This window comes from Bacillus rossius, chromosome 2, assembly GCF_032445375.1.
Source record: "Bacillus rossius redtenbacheri isolate Brsri chromosome 2, Brsri_v3, whole genome shotgun sequence".
Classification (NCBI taxonomy): Eukaryota; Metazoa; Arthropoda; class Insecta; order Phasmatodea; family Bacillidae; genus Bacillus; species Bacillus rossius.
In genome coordinates, this window is record NC_086331.1 from 21856405 (window position 1) to 21878684 (window position 22280).

General features: G+C 38.5%; 1 protein-coding gene across 14 annotated transcripts in view; it reads right to left on the reverse strand.

Moving 5' to 3' along the window:
* Positions 1-22280, reverse strand: part of LOC134529162 (rho GTPase-activating protein 12-like) — a 136945-nt gene that overhangs the window by 42947 nt on the left and 71718 nt on the right. For 11 of the 14 annotated variants that reach the window (XM_063362972.1, XM_063362974.1, XM_063362969.1 and 8 more), the window contains one exon: positions 2681-2785. In XM_063362972.1, the coding sequence (XP_063219042.1) occupies positions 2681-2785 (105 nt within the window). Of the gene's footprint in view, positions 1-2680; positions 2786-4175; positions 6939-22280 lie in introns of those variants that run through there. The other 3 variants (XM_063362961.1, XM_063362962.1, XM_063362975.1) reach the window with 3 other exon arrangements.

A 22280-nucleotide genomic window follows, 5' to 3' on the forward strand; every position in this document is an offset into this window, starting at 1 on the left:
TAATAAACACGCTCCTTCTTTCAGTATTAAAATAAAGATAATTCCTGTCCACCCACTGAGTAATTATGATTTCCCTTATCATTTATAATAGGAAAGATAAAAATATCAACAAAAAATTTAATTTATCAATTATTTTTCATCATGCATTGAAATTGATTAATCAATGAAACAGTCTAAATTTTAATCTTGGAAGTTTTCATTCAACTTTGCCCCAAAAAATGGATTCTAAAACATTCCCTCAGATGTTCACAATGTTCTTAAACGGATACTCTTTACCGTGGTTTAACAAAAGTGATGGATTCACACAGGTAAAAGTAAATGCAAGGTTTAGTGTTACGTAGTTATTAATGGAGGCTTACGGTAACAGGACTTCCAAGATTACATCAGCTCCTAAACACTTGGGTATGGTGCTCAAGGAGCAGTGAGATGTAAATGGAGCAGCAAAATAATGCAATGGTTGGGGGGGGGGGGGGGGGGGGGGAAAGGAACCTTGAGGAAAACCACTGGCTCATAGAAATGTCCACCATATTTTCCACTAGCAAAAAAGAAATTAAGTTTTTACCACTGTGGTCCCTAACTATCTTAAGATTCTCACGCAACATAACTTTTGTCATATAAAATAATGAATTTTTTTACTCTGCGTAAAAATTTAAAGAATAATTACGACTAAGTATTTTATTGAAAATGCAAATTCTTCTGTATATATTTTCTTGCTAAATGGCTTGTAAAAAATGTCTTGTTGGAACAGTATTTGGGCAGAGAAGGTTCCTTTTGATTCAAACTCCCCTAAACTTAATGTTCCAAATGGAATTCATTATTTTAGTTACAACTGAAGAAACTTTACCCTTAAGTATTTACTTGGTCACATTCTTCAACATTTTTACTGCCTTCATGTCCCTTGGTGAAAGATTTCCTGTTCCCGATTAGATTTTACAATCATTTCACCATGCCAGTTTAGATTTAAGAAACATCATTTTTTCAAGCAATCTACTTTTCAGCACATTATTGTAAATAATTTTGTACACAAAAATATGTGCACTCATGGCTTCATTGTGCAGGGCTTGTGAAGTTATCACTGCACAGAAACTATATTATAAAAATTATTACAATAGTAGAGAACAGAGTATTCTCATTTAAATAATTTTAGAGCTTAAATTTACAAGTTATGCTACTAATTTCCCTAAATAACATTTCACTTATATTAGATATCAGTTGAAGGTTTGCCATATTTAGATTTGGACAATGGATATTTTAGTTACTTTTTATACTAAAATGTCCCATACCCAAACAGTATAAACTCACTGTGGTGAGCATGGTTAAAATGATTTGAAGTGGTAAATAATAAGAACAGAACATACAATGGCATTGCAAACAATCACTGGATTATTATGTTGATTTACTAAAGCAAACATTTCTTGCAGCAGTATCAACTGTAGTTAACTAGTTCAATTAATGCACAAAAAAGATATGAGCATTAAATAATAGTGGGCTCCAAATCATTCTACATATATTTTGGTACTCACAAACTTGGGATATGTCCAGGTGAAAGTTCCACGTATAAAAAAAATTAAGTTATATGTTTTACAATTATGAACAGAATACTTGAAAGAGAACAAGATCTGCAAGACTGTAGTGAACTACAAACCTTGTAAGCACAGACTGGAAGTTAGTTGACTTATGAGTTGTATTAAAACTGAGGTGTGATTTAGGACAAACCATCACTGGTTCCACCTTTTGGTCCCAGAGTCCCTGAGCATGATGCCTTGGCACACATCACCAATAACTGCTGACTGTAACATCCACTACATTATGCAGAATACTCAAAAGCTCATATCATGGTTTGTGATATGCATACCTTCAGGCTTATGTTTTTTTTCTATTTGAAAAAAAAAAGTCTTTTGAGGAGTGGGTACAGCTGTTTAAGTAAATCTAACACTGGAGCACTACAGATGCTGTACTTGAAATTCATTTAGTTGCTATGCCTAAAGTTTTATTAAAAGGAATATGTTCATTCAAAAATTAGAGTTGTTGGAACTTTCATATATTTTTTAAGATTGATTTTATTTACTTAACACTGTTTCATGTCAACTTTTTCACTACCTGCAACCAACAAAGTTTTACCATGATACGTTAGGGATATCATAACATATTTTACAGAAACACTGAATATCTAGTAGCTTGCCTTGCCTCCATACAAACTTTAGTAGGAAAATTATTTTCTGAAATTAAATTTATAGCCTTAGTAGTTATCATATTCACTTACTGATCTTGCAAGTTTACTGAGAAACAATTTTCTTGAAATAGAAGAATATGTACTACTTTGTAATCACGATATGCTTATTCATTAATTACAGCAACTTGTACACATCTACCAGAAACAACTGTTATTTATTTATTTCTTATTTGTTTTTATAGTGAAAACTTGTAAAAATTAAGTCACACAAACATAGACTAGCTGAAATAAATTTCTCTCATTGCTTTCCAAAATGAAAGAGAGGTTACAAGAGAAACGAATGCAGACTGCAAAAGAATGAACTCCTGCCATTCTTTGTATCAAAGTAACACAGCTCATGCTGCTGATATTTTGTGCTCCTGCTACTACTAAGTTTTGTATGCTTTCTGACATAGAACTGTAGATACAAAATAGATTTTTCTAATATTAGTGATGACATGAACTAACCTTACTAAAACTAACGGTATCTGTGCTTGGAAGGGCCCAAGAGGATTCATTGCTGTTTTCTTCGAAATAGTAAACTCTGCCTTCACTGTCCAAGGAAGAGAACCACTGGAAAAAAAAATATATATATATATATATATATATATATAGTTACAAGTCAAGACCTTACATCATAAATCTCTTCTTCATAACACATTCTTTGTTAATTAATGTTTTTAATGTTGTTTATTCTATCACACATTTATTTCAATATTGAATCTTATGTTCCTTCAGTTCGATTTTGATTGCAATCTGGGGAGAAAATAATTTTAGTTCAAACTATTATCTTACACGTTAATGCTAAGTCACAAGTCAATTGAGAGAATATTAAAAATTACTAGGCGAAGATAAAGTTAAAAAACTTTGTGTAAAATAGTTTCAAATTTAAAAAATAAATTACAGCAAAGAAATTTTTTATTTTACTAATACGAAAGTTATTGACAAATATAAATAAGTAAAAATATAAATTCTGTTTTTTACTTCAAATTTAATTAAGTACAGAATGTCCTTAGACCCATTTTTCCTCCCTATGTGAACACAAGTATGTAAAACTGCGCTGCAAACAGGATAAACATTGTTAGTCACTGGTTTACAAAACATTGATGCAGTAGAAGAAAAATTAAATGAATAGGTGATGTGTCATGCAATATTCAAGTATAGAACAAAAAAAAATTGATTTATGGCCCAATAAACTTGGTCCTTTATAAATTTTATTACATTAAAATTAGATGCCAAAAATATATTTCATATTTAACAATTAGGGGTATAATTTTTTTTTACTATAACAGAATATATAATGGTTTTAATTTTTATTTTCGGCCAAAACTATTTAAGACTAATGAAATGATCAAATCAACACTAAAAACTTACTAACCATACATAGGCAGTCTGAGAAAATTAAAATAAGGGACTTTATTTTTTTGTAACTTTATGATTGCAAACAAAAACATAAATTCATGCCAAAAATATCTTAATAACAATAAACCTCCGACACAATAAGTAGACGTAAGCAAAAAGGAAACATTTGTTTTGATAGACATAACACACAAACTTAAATAAAACATTTATTATGCAGAGATTGTATTTATACATATGTGTTATAACAATTCTGCACCGTTAAGATATTTCACCACAAATTAAAGTTTTCAAGTTAAAACATTGCCTAAACATTTCAGGTTTGGTATAAAACTGTAAGCTGTAAACTGTACTTTTGCTCTTGGCAAATAATCATAAGGTGCAACAAACAAGAAAAATCATTCAAACTGAATTTAAATTTTTAGAGCATGACACTGGATGATAAATTTCTTTTTTAAATGGTCTATACATAAATTAATAAATAATTCAAAATAACATGCATTCATTCATGTGGAGGCTTGTGATTCATATTATTTGTTCAGTTATGCCTATATGAAATTGAAAAATGCAAACATGCAAAATTATAAAATTGCATTACGCATACCTCATTTTCAGATTCATCATCAAACCATGACAACACTGATTTTTGGAGTTCTTGCTTCCAAGCTGCAATATCACTGGACCCACTCCCTTTGCGAGTTCTCCCAAGTGAATCAAGTGAGAAAAGGCCATCCGTGGGAGCATCACATTCATCACTGTCTCCAGGAATCTTAATTACTGATTCTTTAGACAGAGGCACTTCATCAATGTCTTCTGGTGGAAACTGACACGATGATATTGACTTTACCTGGGGCACATACACATTGAGCAACTCGCAAAAACTTTCATTCAAATCATTTGGTAGTGAGCACTCTTCATTCAATAACTCTGGTTTTGATTGAAGTAACACGTTTGTATCTGTGCTTCCAAACTGAAGCTCCACAGGCATCGCTGAGGTTGACAATCTGCAGACTCCATCACAAATGGCAAAGTTTTCATCTCTCAAAGACCCAGAGGTTAAGGAAACAATATTGCAAGTGTGAACTTCACTGCTGCCCCCACAACAAGTATCTGCATCTTCGTAAAATGACAGTGAATGTAAGCTTCGCTTCTCCTTGCTACTTAGACTAACTTTCTGAAGCAAAAGTAAGTCTTTGGAATCATTTACACTAATATATTCTTGAGAAGGTAAAGGTGATGTGCTGATGTTTGAAACATCATCTTCACAATCCATTTTTGAGCTGCTATTTAATTGCTGATTACGATTGGAAATGTTTTCATTTGTGGAATGCTTGTTTCTCAACTTTACTTTAAGTTTCTTTCGTTCTGGACGGACAGGAGGCATGACTCCATTATCAAATATACTGTTTATGTCTCGTCTCTGCTCACTGCCCGACGTGTGGGGCTCTGGGTCCCCATTGCATTCACTATCTGCATATTCACTGCCAACTGAGGTGAAAAACACGTCATCTGATAAGTCTGAACTAGTACAACTCACTATGTGACTTTTTTTTAGTGGCAGTCCCTTGACTATTTTTGATTGTATATTACACTCTCCCAAAACTTCATCTGCCAAATTTTCTACTTCATCAAATATGCTGTTTAAATCAGAATCTTCTACAGACACAGAAATTATTTCGCATTGGGTGATACCATCCATAATTTCTAGTGTAAAAACAATGTCTTGAAAGTGTTTCACAAGATCCTCACAGTTAAAAGTACTATCCAAAATATGCTTGGCTGAAAGTTTTTCAGTGGAATCCCACAACCAGTCACAAAAACCTATAGTTTTGATATCACTACACGTAACATCGCTAGCAGAGTTCACTTTTTTAGAAATGTTTTCACATTTTCCTAAGTTCGCATAAATGTTAAAATTAATTTCGTTTATACTACCATTTTCACTTACATTGTCATTTGTTAAATTTCCAAGGTGTTCCACAGAAATTTTCTTTGCACATTCTTGATTATCATCACAGCTGGCAGACAACTCTTCCGAATCTGCAGCACTTTCCTGTATACAATATATTCCTCGTACCTCATCTGCATTTTGTAAGCTAACATATTTTTTCCCCCAGGTCTTATTCTTGCGTGCACGAGGTACAACAAAGAATTCGTCCGGGGCTACGTTATCGTACTGCTCTGGCGCTTGGTCGACCAGGGCATTATCAACAGGAAAGTTGGCCACACCACAGTAACTGCACCTATCAACATCCTGCACCACACTAACAACGTTCATCTCGCGGCCCAGCGCGGTCGCTCCCTCCTCGCTCAACTTCCTCAATTTCGCATCCCCTCCGCTCCTGTTCACCGCCAATGTGTTGCTTGTTTCACTTTTGGGGAGCACGCGGTACACTGGATTAGCTCGCCACATCAGCTGTCTCACATTCCCTCTGTCCAACAACGATGTATCGCCAAAGCCGAGTGCTGGAGTCGTATTAGTTTCGTACACATTGCTATAAACATTCTCGTGTGTCTGCTGCACTATAGTTTTGTCAAAACGTTTATTTCCTTCAAGGACAGAGCTCAAACACAAAGCATTAACATTTGCATTTCTGTTACGGAGCTGCTGTTCAGAGGTAATGGAGCCATTACAACTTTCAGAAATCAGGCTAACGTGCGTTTCTACATGCACATTGTCATCCACACTTATTTCATCACTGCGTGAATACGTATTCTTGAAACCAGGTTCTATTTCGGAATACTCGAGGTTCTCTTTGCAGATGCAAAGTGGATCACTGTCGCGATACGTGGTTAATTCCGGGTGGTCCAAACTTTCGTACAAATGAGTGCAATGGCGCAATTCGAAAAGCCATAACACCACATCTGATGGTAGCATGGTATCAGACCGAGGTGTCTGTTCACACAGTTTAGTTTTCAGCTGAACCGGTAGCCACATCACGTCGTCTCCTTCACGAAACGTGCACAGGTTTTCATAGTAGGCATCAACCACCTCACTCGCTGAAGCACCTCGCATCCAACCGTTGCTCGATTCGATCATCGTCTTGACCACGTGCCGCTCGCATCCGAAACCGCAAGAGAGTATCTTGTTAACCCGAAATTCAAACAAAGCTAAGCTGACACGCTATGTCACAATAAGATCCCGCCACAACCACTGCATGATGCTGCTCAACTTGCAGTGTTGTTTCCGCGGTTTTTGGGTAACATTTACAACGGTTATCACTGGAAGAGGAATCTTCGGCAAGTGTTCGAATGCACGTGTACAACATGTCCGGGAGGCCGCCTCGACAAGGCGAGGCGCCGCGCGTCTTCGTGCGACTGCGGCGGCAGCTGCAGCTGACCACGGCCCGCGCGCTCCCGGTCCCCCACCCACTTGACCCCGACCCCCCCCCCCCCCCCCCCCACTCCAGCAGCCGTCTGAATCACGAGCACTGTCATCAGCGGCCGCTCCGCCACACATGCGCGCAATCTCCCGTCGGCGGCTGACCTGTCCCACAGCACATCCGATGACGTCACTTCCTGCGGTAACCGCCATGTTCCTTCCTCCACAAAGGAAAGCGAACTGTTCGAACGGCAGCAATTTAAAAAAAAAAGCGACCTTGTCGCGTTACTCACGTTACAGGCGCGCCGTAATACAATTCTAGGAGAAGGGGGAAGGGGGAACTTCATAGATCGTGACTTTTATACTTCCACGACACGACCAATTACATCAATGTTCTTGTTTAAAATTATTTAAAATTATTAATCATTATTGTAAGTAAATTGAAGCCATTGATTAAATATCTTCATTAAAAAAGACGCGATAACTACAAAGCACTCTTCTTCTACGTAGGCTGCACACTGTAGAAATGTTTTCCTGGCGGAATCTATTGCAAAAGTGATAAATTTGTTTTTGTATCAGTATTTTTGTAGGTCTTATTTATTCGCCTTTGAAGGACACAAAACACAATTCGGAATATGTTGCATTTTAAGTCTTTAATGAATTCATGCAACCGATCATAACTCGTTAAAACTGTTTTATATCGTCAAAGAATGTATTATAATGAGCAGTGATGACATAAAAGTTTGTTGTAGTGTTATGTATCTGGTTTAATATTTTCGGCATTTGTTTGGTTTTATTTGAAAAAGTCTGATATGTGAATACTAAAAATTATTACTGATGTAAATATTTTGTTCACTACAGAGCGTCACAATGCCCACATTTACGAAACTACCAAAACAGTAACGTCCAAAGCCACATCCAGAATCAACAGTAAAAGCCCGTAATGACAGCTATAGCCAACTCGACGAGTGAGGCCCAGCCTTAAAGACGACGGAAAATCCCAGATCGCACTGTGCTCCGAACAACCGTGGACATCAAATCGGTGCTCGTAAACTCCAGCCATGACCAGGTGTCGAACCCCCTTTCATCCTCGTCACACAACCGCGGGCCGTTGACGTCACTGCCGCCGGTCTTGGAACTCTGAACTCTGCCTGCCGCCGGTCTTGGAACTCTGAACTCTGCCTGCCGCCGGTCTTGGAACTCTGAACTCTGCCTGCCGCCGGTCTTGGAACTCTGAACTCTGCCTGCCGCCGGTCTTGGAACTCTGAACTCTGCCTGCCGCCGGTCTTGGAACTCTGAACTCTGCCTGCCGCCGGTCTTGGAACTCTGAACTCTGTCTGCCGCCGGTCTTGGAACTCTGAACTCTGTCTGCCGCCGGTCTTGGAACTCTGAACTCTGCCTGCCGCGCACATAAACCATCCCTGCAGCAAGCATCTGCGCTCGACTGTAACTGCAGTTGAATGCTTCGCAGAGCGAGACATCATCTTCAACATGAGTGTGTTTGAGGGGTAAGGGGGGAGGGGGGGGGGGTAGCTGCACAACCGTTTTGAGAAGCGAGTTAATGGCGGGAACAGAGCCAGCGACCTCTGAAGCTGCGGCAAGAGATACCGACAACGAGGTTGGAGGAGTGACCCCGAGAACCTAAGTAACACTTGGTAACACATCTGCTCAAATACTTTGTAAATTTCTAAAACAATACAGACACTCAAACGACCAAGCTGGAAGAGAAGAGGATCACATTGCTTGCTACAAAGATAAACGTGTTAAACGGTAGTTCGTGCGTGTATCCTGTACACATGTATGTTTGCACACAGGGTAAGCAATCTGTAATTTACCTAAACATAGACATATAGGATACATAACATAGGTCAAGCGGGAAACGCGGTTGCCGTGAGACGGTGTGTTTTCTCTGAGTACTCTTGTTTGCCCCATTCATTCAGTCAGTGCTTCATACTTATCCAATAATCCTTCACTTCAACTTTTCTAATGATCCCGATTTGGAAGAGACATTCTAGTTTACATACGCGTGTGTACGCTGTCCAATCACCAATTGAACCAAACGTGTTAAGCATAACTACCTCTTGTCTTCTTAGTCGAGTCCAAGTCCCTGGAAATTATTAATCGTCCTTGAAGATGGCTGCAACAAGGCATGCCGAAACGTCGAGCACATTATTTCCACCGACGCGATGTGGCATCAGCCTAAGCCAAGAAATAGTGACTCCGGCCACGAAAACTACTTCTAATTTTTAATACGCAGATATTTTATTTTAGAGGATATTATTGTTGTTCCCATTGTTATGCCGGAAGGCAAAGGCGGGGTTTATGAACTACTCAAGGAACGCAATGACACCACAGCGATACACGTAAACAACGCAAGAAAGTCACAGTCGTTTATAACGTAAGCAAGTCGCAAGACGTCAAGAGCTCTAAAACATTAAATTATAAAATCGTAGGAAAAAATTTCGATCATTGGCTTTTTTTTTGATAATTTGTATGTACACTAAAAAAAGAAAGATTTAATAATTTGATTTAAAAGTGTTATTTCCTTTCACTGTGTGAAAGTTTAACAAGTGTTAGCATGGTGTACATAATTTAAAAAAAAAAGTGATTCTATGCAATTAAAGTTTTCGGAACACTTCTCTTCAAACATGACCGTACCAAAAACGCAAGCCAAAACGTAAAAAAAAAGTTGGAGGTTGAACAATACTTGCGTTGTGCTGCTGCGCCTTGCGTGCTCGCGTAGTTTATAAACCTGGTGCAAGGCACGCGAACCAACTAATCCTGAACACTCACACGCGCCACGTGCAACTCGAGCCCACGACCCTCACGATTCTATGGTTAGAAGTCTGGGATCTTTTAACTTTTAAACTTGGGCTTCAGTGACTCAGTTGCAAGCACTGGAAGCATCAGCGTCGCAAAATTTTAGTTTCACGGGCCGTTCAAATATTTTCGACAGAAAAAGCGAGAGCCTTCATTTTCTCCCACTTGAAGGCATCTTCTCGTCCATCAGTCTTCGGAAGACGAACGTTAAGTTGGAAGGGGGAAAAAAAAAAAAGAACGTTGCAACGACTTGTCAATTATTTGTTTGTGCTCGTTAACCTCGCGAGAGGCAATGTTCCCGCAGCATCGGGGCGGATGTATTAATTGTGACGTGGCTCCCCCCCCCCCCCCCGTGCCCCTTCACACTGGCCGCTCTCTGCTCACAAACAGCTCGGACTTGTGCTTCATCGGGCGATGCCGCAGCCATTGAAGGCCTCGTGTTCCGACTGCCAGACACGTCTAAGAGTTGCAGGTCACGGATTGCCACGCTATTATTAACACAAGTAGAAATGAGGTTTCATGGTGAGATAAATAAAGGATGTTACGTGACAAAACCTTAAAAATTCCCTAACCTAACTTGGATATATTCCCCAGAAATGCAAAGTTCCCCGGTCTTGTATAATACACTACTGTGTGTATCGCACACTGAACAACCAGTCTCGTGATCACTGCAACATAAACACCCTACAAAATATTTTGCAGTGACAAACTAATCGCAGCGTCCACAAAATGGCTTGTTAATGTTGTTGCCTCTTCAAAGGTATTTGTTGCGGTGTATATTGACGAAATATTTTGTGTCAGCCAACAAAACTTTTATTTTTTCGACCCGGTCGAGAATCAAGCCCGTGACCTTAAAGCTGAACCAGACGGAAGCTTTGTTCAACACCGTTAACTTCTCGCAGCATTCTGAACATCTCTAACAGTATTCTGGGTTAAGTCTAGGTTTGTTGCAATGCTGGTGCCAAGTATTTTTGAGCAGAGCTGTATTATTTGACACTACATTTGAAAATGGGGGGAAAAAATTAATAAAAAAATACAGCCACATATTTTTTTCTAAAAAAAATAATTTAAGATAATATGGTAAACATTATACTATAATTTATTTTCATCAGATTGGTTGGTACTGCTTAATCAACTTTTATTTGTTCCTATCAGTTGGTAGAGGACAGCATGGGTCCTACCCAACTATCATATGTTAAATGAGCAATTACATTCTAAAGAAAGACCAAATGTATATTTTATTTGGGTCTTTATGTAAAAAAAAGTTCATCAAATTTGTTTGTTTCTGTGAAAGTATGACTAGTTGGAAATTTTTCCCAAAATTACTTATTACGGAAAACTAACGTCTCTATTCGACAAGTGAGGTTGAATTTCGCCTGTGATCATTTAGCAAACAGTTTTCAGAATTCTTGTTACTGTGTAAACAGTTGTGTCACGACATTAAAGAATCCGTTAGTATCTATTTCGTGACTATGGCAGTGTTTCGAAGTGGCGCTAATTTTGATATTGGTTGTTTCTATAGATCACAATTTTTTTTTGTCAGGGAAAATCATAAAAGACCTGGAAAAGTCAGAAGAAAGTAGGGATATTCTGTAAGTGGGCATTGCTGAACGCCCTGAAGACGTATCGCAGCAGTAGTGTTGAACACAGGGGTGACCTTGAGCAGCCTGTACTTGGAAGAAGAATCATCACAATCATAACCCATTTCACCCTCACACCATTTACTCATTTGCTTAGATACAACATGTTATTTCAATGCTTAACTAACCCTGCTTAAATTCTCTTTAATAGTTGGATTTTGGAAGTTAGTTTTTATTGTTGAAAGATTCTAAAATAGTAACTTTTAGAGTGTGTCAGAGATAATAATATAAAACACCATGAGATTTTAAGAATAAATATATATTTCAAACTAGTATTAAGGAAATATAAGCTGCATTCGAGTATATCCTTAAGTGAAAACACATTACCACTGGACTTCACCAGAATAAAAAACAAATTGCAAAATAATGAAGTGACGAATTCATATACGACCTGACATGACGATATTACTTTCGCCCATGCGTCATGAAAATGTAAATGCTGGAGAAGTAAACGTTATGCTACTACCCCAACTTCTTATTTAAATGTACATACACGAAACGAGATCACCAGAGGCCACTAACTTGCACACGTCATCCTTTTACCAAGAAGTGAACAATAGAAACCACTTTTGCTAATTGAGCGCCTACTCGACTGGGCATTTAGCAGACGACTTCGAAGTTAACCCATTCCGTCGCAGAGTTCAAGAGAGGATGTGCGTTCACAGATGGGAAAACTGCGTCCATTAAAAGCATGCACTAGTCACTTGAGACATTCGCTTGTTTCCGAATAGCTCCTTTAAATACCCTTTACACTTAAGGATCTTTGACATGTGCATTTTAAATGTCAGCCGTTTTTGAAGACCTTCCGAATAGTTGCTAGGATCCTTACAGCATCACCGATGCAGCCTTTCGTTAAAGAACGAGTCCCTGGCATCCTTTTATACATCCATGTGGCCTTTGAGGGGTTTGATGCCTATTTTTTATTTAGGAAAAATGTAAAGATGGTCTTTTATGTCTGTTACTTTCAAATGATCAACTTCAACACATCAAGCGTTATCAAGAGGTCTCTGTCACAAACAAGCGCTATGACATGTACAGTTACACGAAATAGTTATTTAGCAACACCTAGCATATATATATATATATATATATACACTGAAAGGTTTCAGTCTTATGAATAGCCGGATAGGAATCACTATCGAAGACTTCAAAAGTTTTTAACGAAATAGTTATTTAGCAACACCTAGTATATGTGTATGTGTGTGTGTATATATATATATACATATATAGTTCTGAAAGGTTTTAGTCGTATGGATAGCCGGATAGAAATCACTATCGAAAACTAGATTCAAAAGATTTTACTAGCAAAAGTTAACTACGCGGTATGTTCGTTGCAGCTGTGACAAATGTGCTACTTTATCAGCAGGCAGATAACGAATCTTAAGAAACTTTGCTGAGTATCATATCCATGACGAAACAGGAAACAATGGCGAAACAGTAACCATAATTGCAACTACATACCAAGGGGAGAGAAAAAAACACGAACTTAGCATGCAGTACTTTCAGAAAGATTTCAAATACACGCAGAAACATACGGATCATCATGTGTATGTGCATATTTTAAATAAGCAGAAGCATTTTTCTTTTTTCTTATAAATTTTCAACTGCTTATTGTGTGTGCCAATGTATTGATGGTTCTTCTGTACTTTTGGTTTTAATTGTTAAAAAAACTTCGATAACTAAACATGGTACTTTCAAGTTTTACTATTTATTATTGGACTCATTAATGCCTGTTCTTTTATGCCTACAGATTTTCAGAGGAGAGAATACGAAACGAAACCTACATTTACCACTATAACGTCATAACAGCCTATATCTTACCCAGTAATAGAATCAAGAAACCTTTACACCTAAGTAGGTTGACTTTTTGAATGGTTCTGTACATAGAAATAAACTTGCCTCTTTTTTCTGCATTGCTTATTAATAAAAAAAATTCAATGTTAGTCTTGTGTGTTCATGCCCAGTAAATTTATAGTTAATTATTATAGTTAAATTTATAGCAATAGGCATTTCATCGCTTCTATCGTTGTCAATCGTACACAAAGTCTAACTAACTAAATAAATAAGCTTGTCTTTAGAGAAAAGTTACTGCGAAAGACATACTACTTTTAATGTCGCACAAATATGTACAGATTCTTACCGTAAAACACCCATAAGATTATTAAAATGTTTTCTTTTTTGTACATAGGCAATTGCTGGTGATACTGTAGGCTCTGTCATAGAGAAACCTCGGTTATTGGGGTTTCTCTATGACAAGCATTGTAACCAGCAATGGAATACGTCTAAAAAAAATCAAATCAAACTTCCCCATTGAATCATTCACAGAACCTGCAATATTACTGTGGACTTCAAACCCCCTCAAGTCTTGACCCAACTCTGGTGTGCAAGTGATACAATCGCTCTCTCCCGCCCTTACTTGAAGCTGGGACATCTACACTTGACCACTAGCACACAGGGGGGCCGTCATAAACACCTGACCGTGAAATTTGAGGCCGGCGTGTCCAGCATCTCTAACACTTCACCAATTCGCTCTGAGCTGGAAACTGTTAAGTAATAAATCAATCTTTAACCACTTCAGAAATATTTTTGGGCTCTGATTTTGGTCCTGAACTGAACGGAAATACAATTTTTTTCCCCTCGGGCTTCAAGTCTCAGCGGTGAGGTCAACTGAGACGGACACAAGACTCACACGATGCAGGAGAGACTGAAGCAAACGGCTGTGGTCTCTCGTAAGCAAACATCCAAGCATCAAGCGCCGAGTGAGTTCCCAAAAACCCCAGTCCTCCTGGATGCGAGTCTTAAACAATTTCACTGCTGTAGTTACAGTACAACTAAAGCAAGCTTACACTCGCTAGTAGTAATACTTATCAAATAGGTAACAGTGCTACCAAACGCAGAAAATGTGTAAAGAAGTTCAATATTGACAGAAGTGGAAAGAGCAAAAAAAAAAAATAGCGACCACGAAATCTGCTTGAGTGACTTCCCTGTCTCTCGTGTGCTCTGTGGTTCACAAAATACACTTTCAAAATGGAAGCTTTTGTTAGTTTCACTACTCCCAGTACGATCCAGAGATTAACTTCCAATCTGGATTCATCGCTCCGGTCCACCTTTGTGACTGAACTGGACTTCTGGCCAGTTTGATCATTCTGCTCTTCGATCCGCGACTCAATGATCTTAGCCCAAGATTCATTCTTTTCGCTCCAGTCCACATTGGTGACTAAACTGGACTACTGGCCAGTTGAACCATTCTGCTTTTCGATCCGCGACGCAATGATCTTAGCTCAAGATTCATTCCTTTCGCTCCAGTCCACCTTGGTGATTGAACTGGACTACTGGCCAGTTGAACCATTCTGCTCTTCCATCTGCGACACAATGATCTTAGCCCAAGATTCATTCCTTTCGCTCCAGTCCACCTTGGTGAATGAACTGGACTACCGGCCAGTTGAACCATTCTGCTCTTCGATCTGCGACACAATGATCTTAGCCCAAAATTCATTCCTTTCGCTCCAGTCCACCTTGGTGACTGAACTGGACTACTGGCCAGTTGAACCATTCTGCTCTTCCATCTGCGACACAATGATCTTAGCCCAAGATTCATTCCTTTCGCTTCAGTCCACCTTGGTGACTGAACTGGACTACCGGCCAGTTGAACCATTCTGCTCTTCGATCCGCGACGCAATGATCTTAGCCCAAGATTAATTCCTTTCGCTCCAGTCCACCTTGGTGACTGAACTGGACTACTGGCCAGTTGAACCATTCTGCTTTTCAATCCGCGACGCAATGATCTTAGCCCAAGATTCATTCCTTTCGCTCCTGTCCACCTTGGTGACTAAACTGGACTACTGGCCAGTTTAACCATTCTGCTTTTCGATCCGCGACGCAATGATCTTAGCCCAAGATTCATTCCTTTCGCTCCTGTCCACCTTGGTGACTGAACTGGACTACTGGCCAGTTGAACCATTCTGCTTTTCGATCCGCGACGCAATGATCTTAGCCCAAGATTCCTGCCTCTAAATGTTGCGCCAACACATACTTGGGCTACACGACCTTCTCTCGCGTGATATTTCAATCTGCGGCAACCCGCGACACCAGTGTCAAATAAACGTTAGGTGCATTTGTATTGGTGAGATGGAACGATATGACGTCACTACAATCGACTGTGACGCGAAGAGCAAATGGATGACTGTGTTGCCAAAGGGCCGCTGCCTCATCTCTGTTGATTTCTAACAAAGACTGAAAACTCACACAAGCTGGTATTTAAAAGTTATTAGAAACCAATGCTGTCTGAAATATTAATAGGTTTTTAAAAAAAAAAAAAGTCTCTATTTAATCTGGAAAATTATTTCGATAAAATAAGAACTTTATTCAAGCAGTAAACTACAATAATGATCTTTTAAAAATTTAAAATATTGATATTTCAAGCAGTAAATGGTTGTAACACTATAAAAAGCATTTTTTTATGGCTAAGATCCTGAGTTTCTCCCGAACGCGCAGAGAAAGAACACAACACACTTAGTTCCAAAATCCTCGATAGAGAGCACTAGCTGTACGGTTGAGCTATGATAGGGTGAGGGGGGGGGGTGGTGGTGGTGGTGGTGGTGGTGGTGGTGGTGGTGGTGGTGGTGGTGGTGGAGGAGGAGTAGGAGGAAAGAAGGCACTTTACTCAGAATTCCTTATCGCCCAGCGGAGTGTCATGTTCTTAAACGAGCCTGAAAAGGGGGGTGGGGGAAGCCAGCCAACGGAGAGCAGTAAGATTTCCGCTCGGTTTTCTCTGTCAATTCTTCCCAGACTTCTTCAACCGTTCGACCCTCAAAGCGCGTAAGAAAATAAATATTACTATTTTCGGTACATTTCAGTTCTAAACCCGTAAGTAACCGTATGCAACCCAGCAGAATTATAATAAATATTAATTTTGTGCATACATATGAAAACAAATATAAAGAACACTTCACATATACGATAATCATATTATAAGTTTTACCGCGGTGGATTGGTGGCGAAACTCTCAGATTTCGTCTCTTCTGCAAGTTACGCAATATCAAGTTTTTAGTTATTTATTATAAGTATAACATATTCGACTAGTTTGACATGCGTATACTAAATATGCTAAATGTTATATACTGTACGATAAAGATTTTGCGCTTCTACGGGTTTTCTTGCTTTACACATTTTGTCACAGATATATGATTGAGCATCTAATTACGTAACTTTCTGTTGTAAAGCGGTATTTTTTGGAATGTATAGTTTTCTGTACGACAATATAAAATATAACCTTTTTATACAATCAATTTATATTTGTAGCTGAATATATGTCCACAAAATATTGCAGCTTGTTGCACTAATTTTAGTTGTTTGAATGTATTATGCATGTAAACATTTAAGCAACTTAGAAATGTTCAGGATACTTCATTTTCATTGTGTGCAAAGCAAACGCCTTGTACAGTTTTTATAAATACCTAATATTTAGTTTTAAAATTTTCTTAATAAAGATTTTATAAACAATAATTTTTTTAGAATTTTTTTCTATCATATTTTAAAAATTCAAAGCTTTCTTTACAAAACTATGTATATTACGTTTGTTTACCTACAATGATATTCATGGGAGAAATAATTTCCCTGGTGGCTGCAAAACTATGGATCTTAGCCTTAACGGTATTGCATATTATCTGGAAATTTGTAAATCATTCTATGATATTTGCGCCTGATAAAAAAAATAACCTTTTTCAAGTCCGTGAAAATTCATATTGACGTTTCCAATGATCTTTGTTCAGTTCTCAAAACACAATGGAGCAACAGATAATGCGGTCAAACCATGTTCAAAACAGTTTATTAAACGAGATCACGCTTGAACTGTACTGTTGCAATTGACCATAACTCACTCCAGTTCTGGTTCAGTCCGATAGTGTGTGTTTAGGGTAAAATTCTAAATCTTCAGTCGACTCCAGAGTTCAATTCTGATATAAGATTTGCCACGAAAAAAGTAGCAGTCATCCAGCCTTAACAAGTCAGAACTGTTGTTTAAGCGCGGGCCAGATCAGAGTCTAAACATACAGACCCATTCTTCTTGTATTCTGCTCACGAACCCAACATTGGCTTACAATCTGCCAATACAAATGTCAAAATTCAGCTGACGTATGTGCGACTGATTCGACACACACACACGTTGATGATCAAAATATATCATTATATTAGTTTGGCATAAAACATTTTCAAATGCACGAATAATGAAATATAAACATTTAAGTTTACTGAAACTAGAACACAGGATGTGCTATGATATTTCGTAACCTAGACAACGCACCGGCTGCGCGTATTCTCGACAGTTCTATTTGCCAATCGGCCGTTTAAAGTTGTAGTCACGATATGTATGTATGTATGTATGTATGTATGTATGTATGTATGTATGTATGTATTTATATATATATATATATATGTATATGTATAGACACACACACACCAGACGAGTCTGAATTCGAACGAAAAGCGACGGCTGCAGGTTCGACAAATTAAGTCGAAAAAATCTATACGGCTTACGTTGCAAAGTCTTTCATAAGGCTGGTATACGTCTCTGAAGTTATAGCAGAACAACAATTTTAATGTAAATAATAGAGAAAGTATTTAAGATAGAGCACTGAGCGTCTGAACGTTTTCTTTTTTTAAAAAAAAGGGGGGGGGGGGGGGGTTGTCTGTAAAGTCGGTTTACGGACGATAATTTTACATGATAACGTCATTAAAAAACATTCATGAAAAATTGCATACTTTTTAATTTTCAAATACCTATTATTTACAGTTTTTTGCAAATTTAATTTAAATAATTTGTTTGAATATAATCATGAACAATTAGTTAAAAAGCCCGCCTTAACCTGTTTGATATTATAAAAGATTTTCTCGCACGGTGGTTGGCCGGTTCTTGCACACTCAGCTCAGGCGGAACGTGACAATGAGTCATGCTTTTTCGTGCGTGCAGCCGGCATTTATCGATTTATAAAACGTTATGTCAAAAAAAACTTATACAATTACAAATGAGCTTATCGCTGTCGTATACTGATTTCATTGGAATAATTTCGGGTAACACCTTTATTCTCCACATACACTTTTTTTAATGAAACCAATCCAAGAGAGCGACGTAATTCGCCGTGGTTGTGAAACTTTTTTCAATCAAACATTATCCAGATGCTCGGGTGTCCAGCTCCAACTTCAAAGACGTGTGCCAGTCTTGGGAATCACGTCCACGTCGGTCGAATTCGGACCCACCCGGTGCGCACGGACAGACACAGCACGGTCTGTGCCCGCGCACAAGGAAGGTGTCTGTGGCGGCTGCGGACACTCGCACAGACGCGCCGCATGCCGCGAGTACGAGCCAACACGCGCATACGAGCAAACATTCGTCACAGTCAGGGAGACAGGACACTGGAGTCGGACCCGTCCCTTACAGCACTGAAAATAAAAAATAGGGTGTGGCTGTGTCATGGACACGGCCGTTGGGTTGTACGTGAATACTTGTACGTAACAGGTAGGCTAATATCTTCTAAACAAACTGTAAAATACGCTATTTTATGTATGTTATAATCACGTTTGAACACTAAGAAGTCGCGTATAGGCCGACATTATATATTTTTATTTTGACACTATATATATTCACTGTAACTATTTTGCACTAATGTTTTATTTATGCAATCGATAGATTTTGACGAGAGCTGACGATTGAAACTCAAACGAAAACGTCGTAGCTTCTCCGAGTCAAAAGTTATACTAAATGGAAATCTCGAAACGAAGCAAAATGACATCAAAATGGCGGCGCTTCCCCCTCCACCGCGCGCGATGCGTCGCAGTCCTCACTTAGCGTAACGAATTCGTTGATCCTTTAGCTATCCAATGGTGTAATTAAATTTTGGATGGAGATGATAGATATGTAGCTGCAACACCAAACTGTATCCCCCGATTTTGTTATCATTCGTTTTTTATTTAATTGCCTCCCACTATGGAAGAAATTTTAAAGTCGTATTCACGTCAAAATACACACAAGTTAAAACAGAATAATACAAGCATAGCAACTTCACTACATAAGTTTACAGCAAGATGATTTGGAATATTACTGTAATCCTCATGGATTTCAATAATGTATTAACTATACATTATAGCCTGCCATACCTCATACACAGATGCGGCAGCAGTAGTCTCTATTTAATGCCGGTCTGCACTCTTACGCATGTCTTTCATAGAACGAGACACGTGTGTTTTATGTTTAAGGACAAAGTATTAGAAACAATTAAGTAATAAGCATAAAATAAAATTTTCTTTTTTCTTTTCTCAAGAAAATCATTACTCAAAACATCTGCGTGTAGACATAGGAGTTATTGAGATTTTAGTGTGACTATTTTCTTTTTAAATTCAATTATAAAGAAAACTTACTCATAAAAATGATTTAATAGTTGCACTTGGCAAAAATCACAAAATCCTGGCTACGGCTCTGAGGGAGACTTGTGAGCACGGTATAAATCAATGTCGCCAGACGGCCAGCAACCAGTGGCGGCTGGTGCCTTTTGAAAATGGGGGTTCACAGCATTAGGCGCTTTTTATAAAGAATCACCGAACCCCCCCCCCCTTCCCCCCATACCTTTTGAAGTGGGTGGTCCGGACGTGATCAAAAGGGCATACCGCAGAGTAATATGTTGTGAAAGAAAACCTCTCCTTTACTTGATTAGTAATCACATCACGTATTTCCTTGGCTGCAACAGTTCTATTTACATGAACATCTTCCGCTTTTTTTTTTAGAATGCTGCTCTGGCACCGACATTTCAGTTCGCATTCTCACTTTATCCATTTTCTTTCTTTCTTTCTCAAATGAAAGTTGAAAACTGTCAACATGTTTCCTGACTTTATCGGCATCGATGCTCCTTTTTTGTAGCTGATTAAACAAAATGTCTACGTGCGGCATTATATTGTGAAAAAACTGTCAGCCAAAATAAAAACACTGGATCATTCAACATAAAATAGCTCCCGACTGATTGATTTTTGTTGACTGCTTGCATGACGACTCAATTTTTTTCATGCATTCAATCAGCTGTTTTCTGTACTCGTACACCGTGTTAACAGTAAGACTTAAAATTCCATCTTATAGAAGAAGCACGAGGAATTCTCCTGCCAACAACGCCATCAATAACAGCAATTCTCTGTGTGAGTGGCTAAAAGTTAGTTATATCACTCAAATTGGAAAAGAATACACGGACTTGTTGGTTTTGGCTTGTAGATTGTGCCACAATTAATTTCAACTGATGCGCATAACAATGCACGTAATGCGCATATATATAATTTTGTTGATTAATAGCCTGAACACCATTGTGATGCCCACTCATTACACTAGCCCCATCATAACTCTGAGACATCAATTTCTCGGGTTTGTCAACAATACTTTCCAAAACAATGCGAATACATTCTGCGATTGACGCAGCATCATGTCCTGGAGGATTTACAAACTGCCAGAATCGTTATACTGCTTGCCCGTTAGGTAACACATAGCGAAAAACTATAACCAATTGGAATAAAGATGATATGTCTGTCGTTTCGTCTGCAATCACTGAAACAAAACTTGCACATGAAATTTCTTTTTTGATGTATTCTTGGCAGACTTTAAGCATACAATCTAGCAAATCGTTTTGGATTTCTTTACAAGTCCCTTTGAAAACAGTTGCAATTGCAAGGTGTTCTTTTAAAGATTTGTCTAACTCTTCTGAAAAATTAACTAACCCTCTAAAAATTCCAGGATTAGCAGATTCTTGTGTCTCGTCGTGACTTCGCAACGCGAGTTCAAGCGCCCCGCAAATGTTTATACAATCTATAATTTTAGACAAGACATGAAGATTTTTTGTAACTTGCTCGTTATGTTGTTTAATGTTCAAACGGTAGGCACAATCAAGTTGTTGGCGAATGTCTAATTTCCCCAAAAGATGAAACTCCCGGATGGAATTCAAATGTGTTTCTGCACTCTCATGCTTCTTTATTTTTTGACTTAATTGAGACAAATCTGAGACGCCAAAACTTACAGAACTAGATTCACCACTTCGTTTCACGAAGAGCAGGCAGGGAAAACAATAGAGCCGGTTGGTTTCTTCGCATCCACAGATCCACGAGTTTTTCTCGTAAATGTCCTGCTTAAATTCTCTCCTGAACTCCCTATTTTTTGACTTAGTCACTTGCACGATAGTTAGTTTAGGCAATGGCCTGCCTGCTTGTTTTATTTAGATTTTCCTTTCCAATGACAAATTAGAGAACAACAGTGTTTTTATGTCCGAGACTGTTAACTTACTCAAGGCCATAACGAGTAACTTAACTTAGTAGTTAAGAGTGGTATATAGAGAAGCGGCTACTCAGAATCCGGCGCGAGCAGCACAAAATACTTCTAGCCTGGGCGGAGTTTAGCCTTGGAGGAGTGGCCTACTAGGAGCGCGTCCTGGCGAAATGATGTCGGTGGAGGGGATAGACTCGGTTTACCCTCCCTCACGCCATGGTCATTCCCTCCTCATGACGGCGCGGTACGGGTCGGGATGTCTCGACAGCATTGCTACCTGCCTGCCTGCCTTCCTTCCCCGTACGAGCGGAGCGCCGCGCGAGCTAGTGGCTACACACAACGTTTCATTCAACTCAAATGTCAAATAACGCGAAAAGTATGTTTGTCGTAATGGTAGCATTTTTTTACGCGTGTTTAGTAGTTCATAAGTAAAAAAAAAAAAAAGATAAAATGGATTACTATGTTTTTGCTAAAAACACAAACTTTTACATGAAGTGGGAAAAGTGATATTACATCGTAATTTTCGAAGTCACGTGGATATTAAACGTTACATATCCTCCAAGGAACATGAAATTACCTTATTCTGCAAACAAATCTTGCCGAAGTTAAATATATTTTCCGAATCGATGTTATGTATTT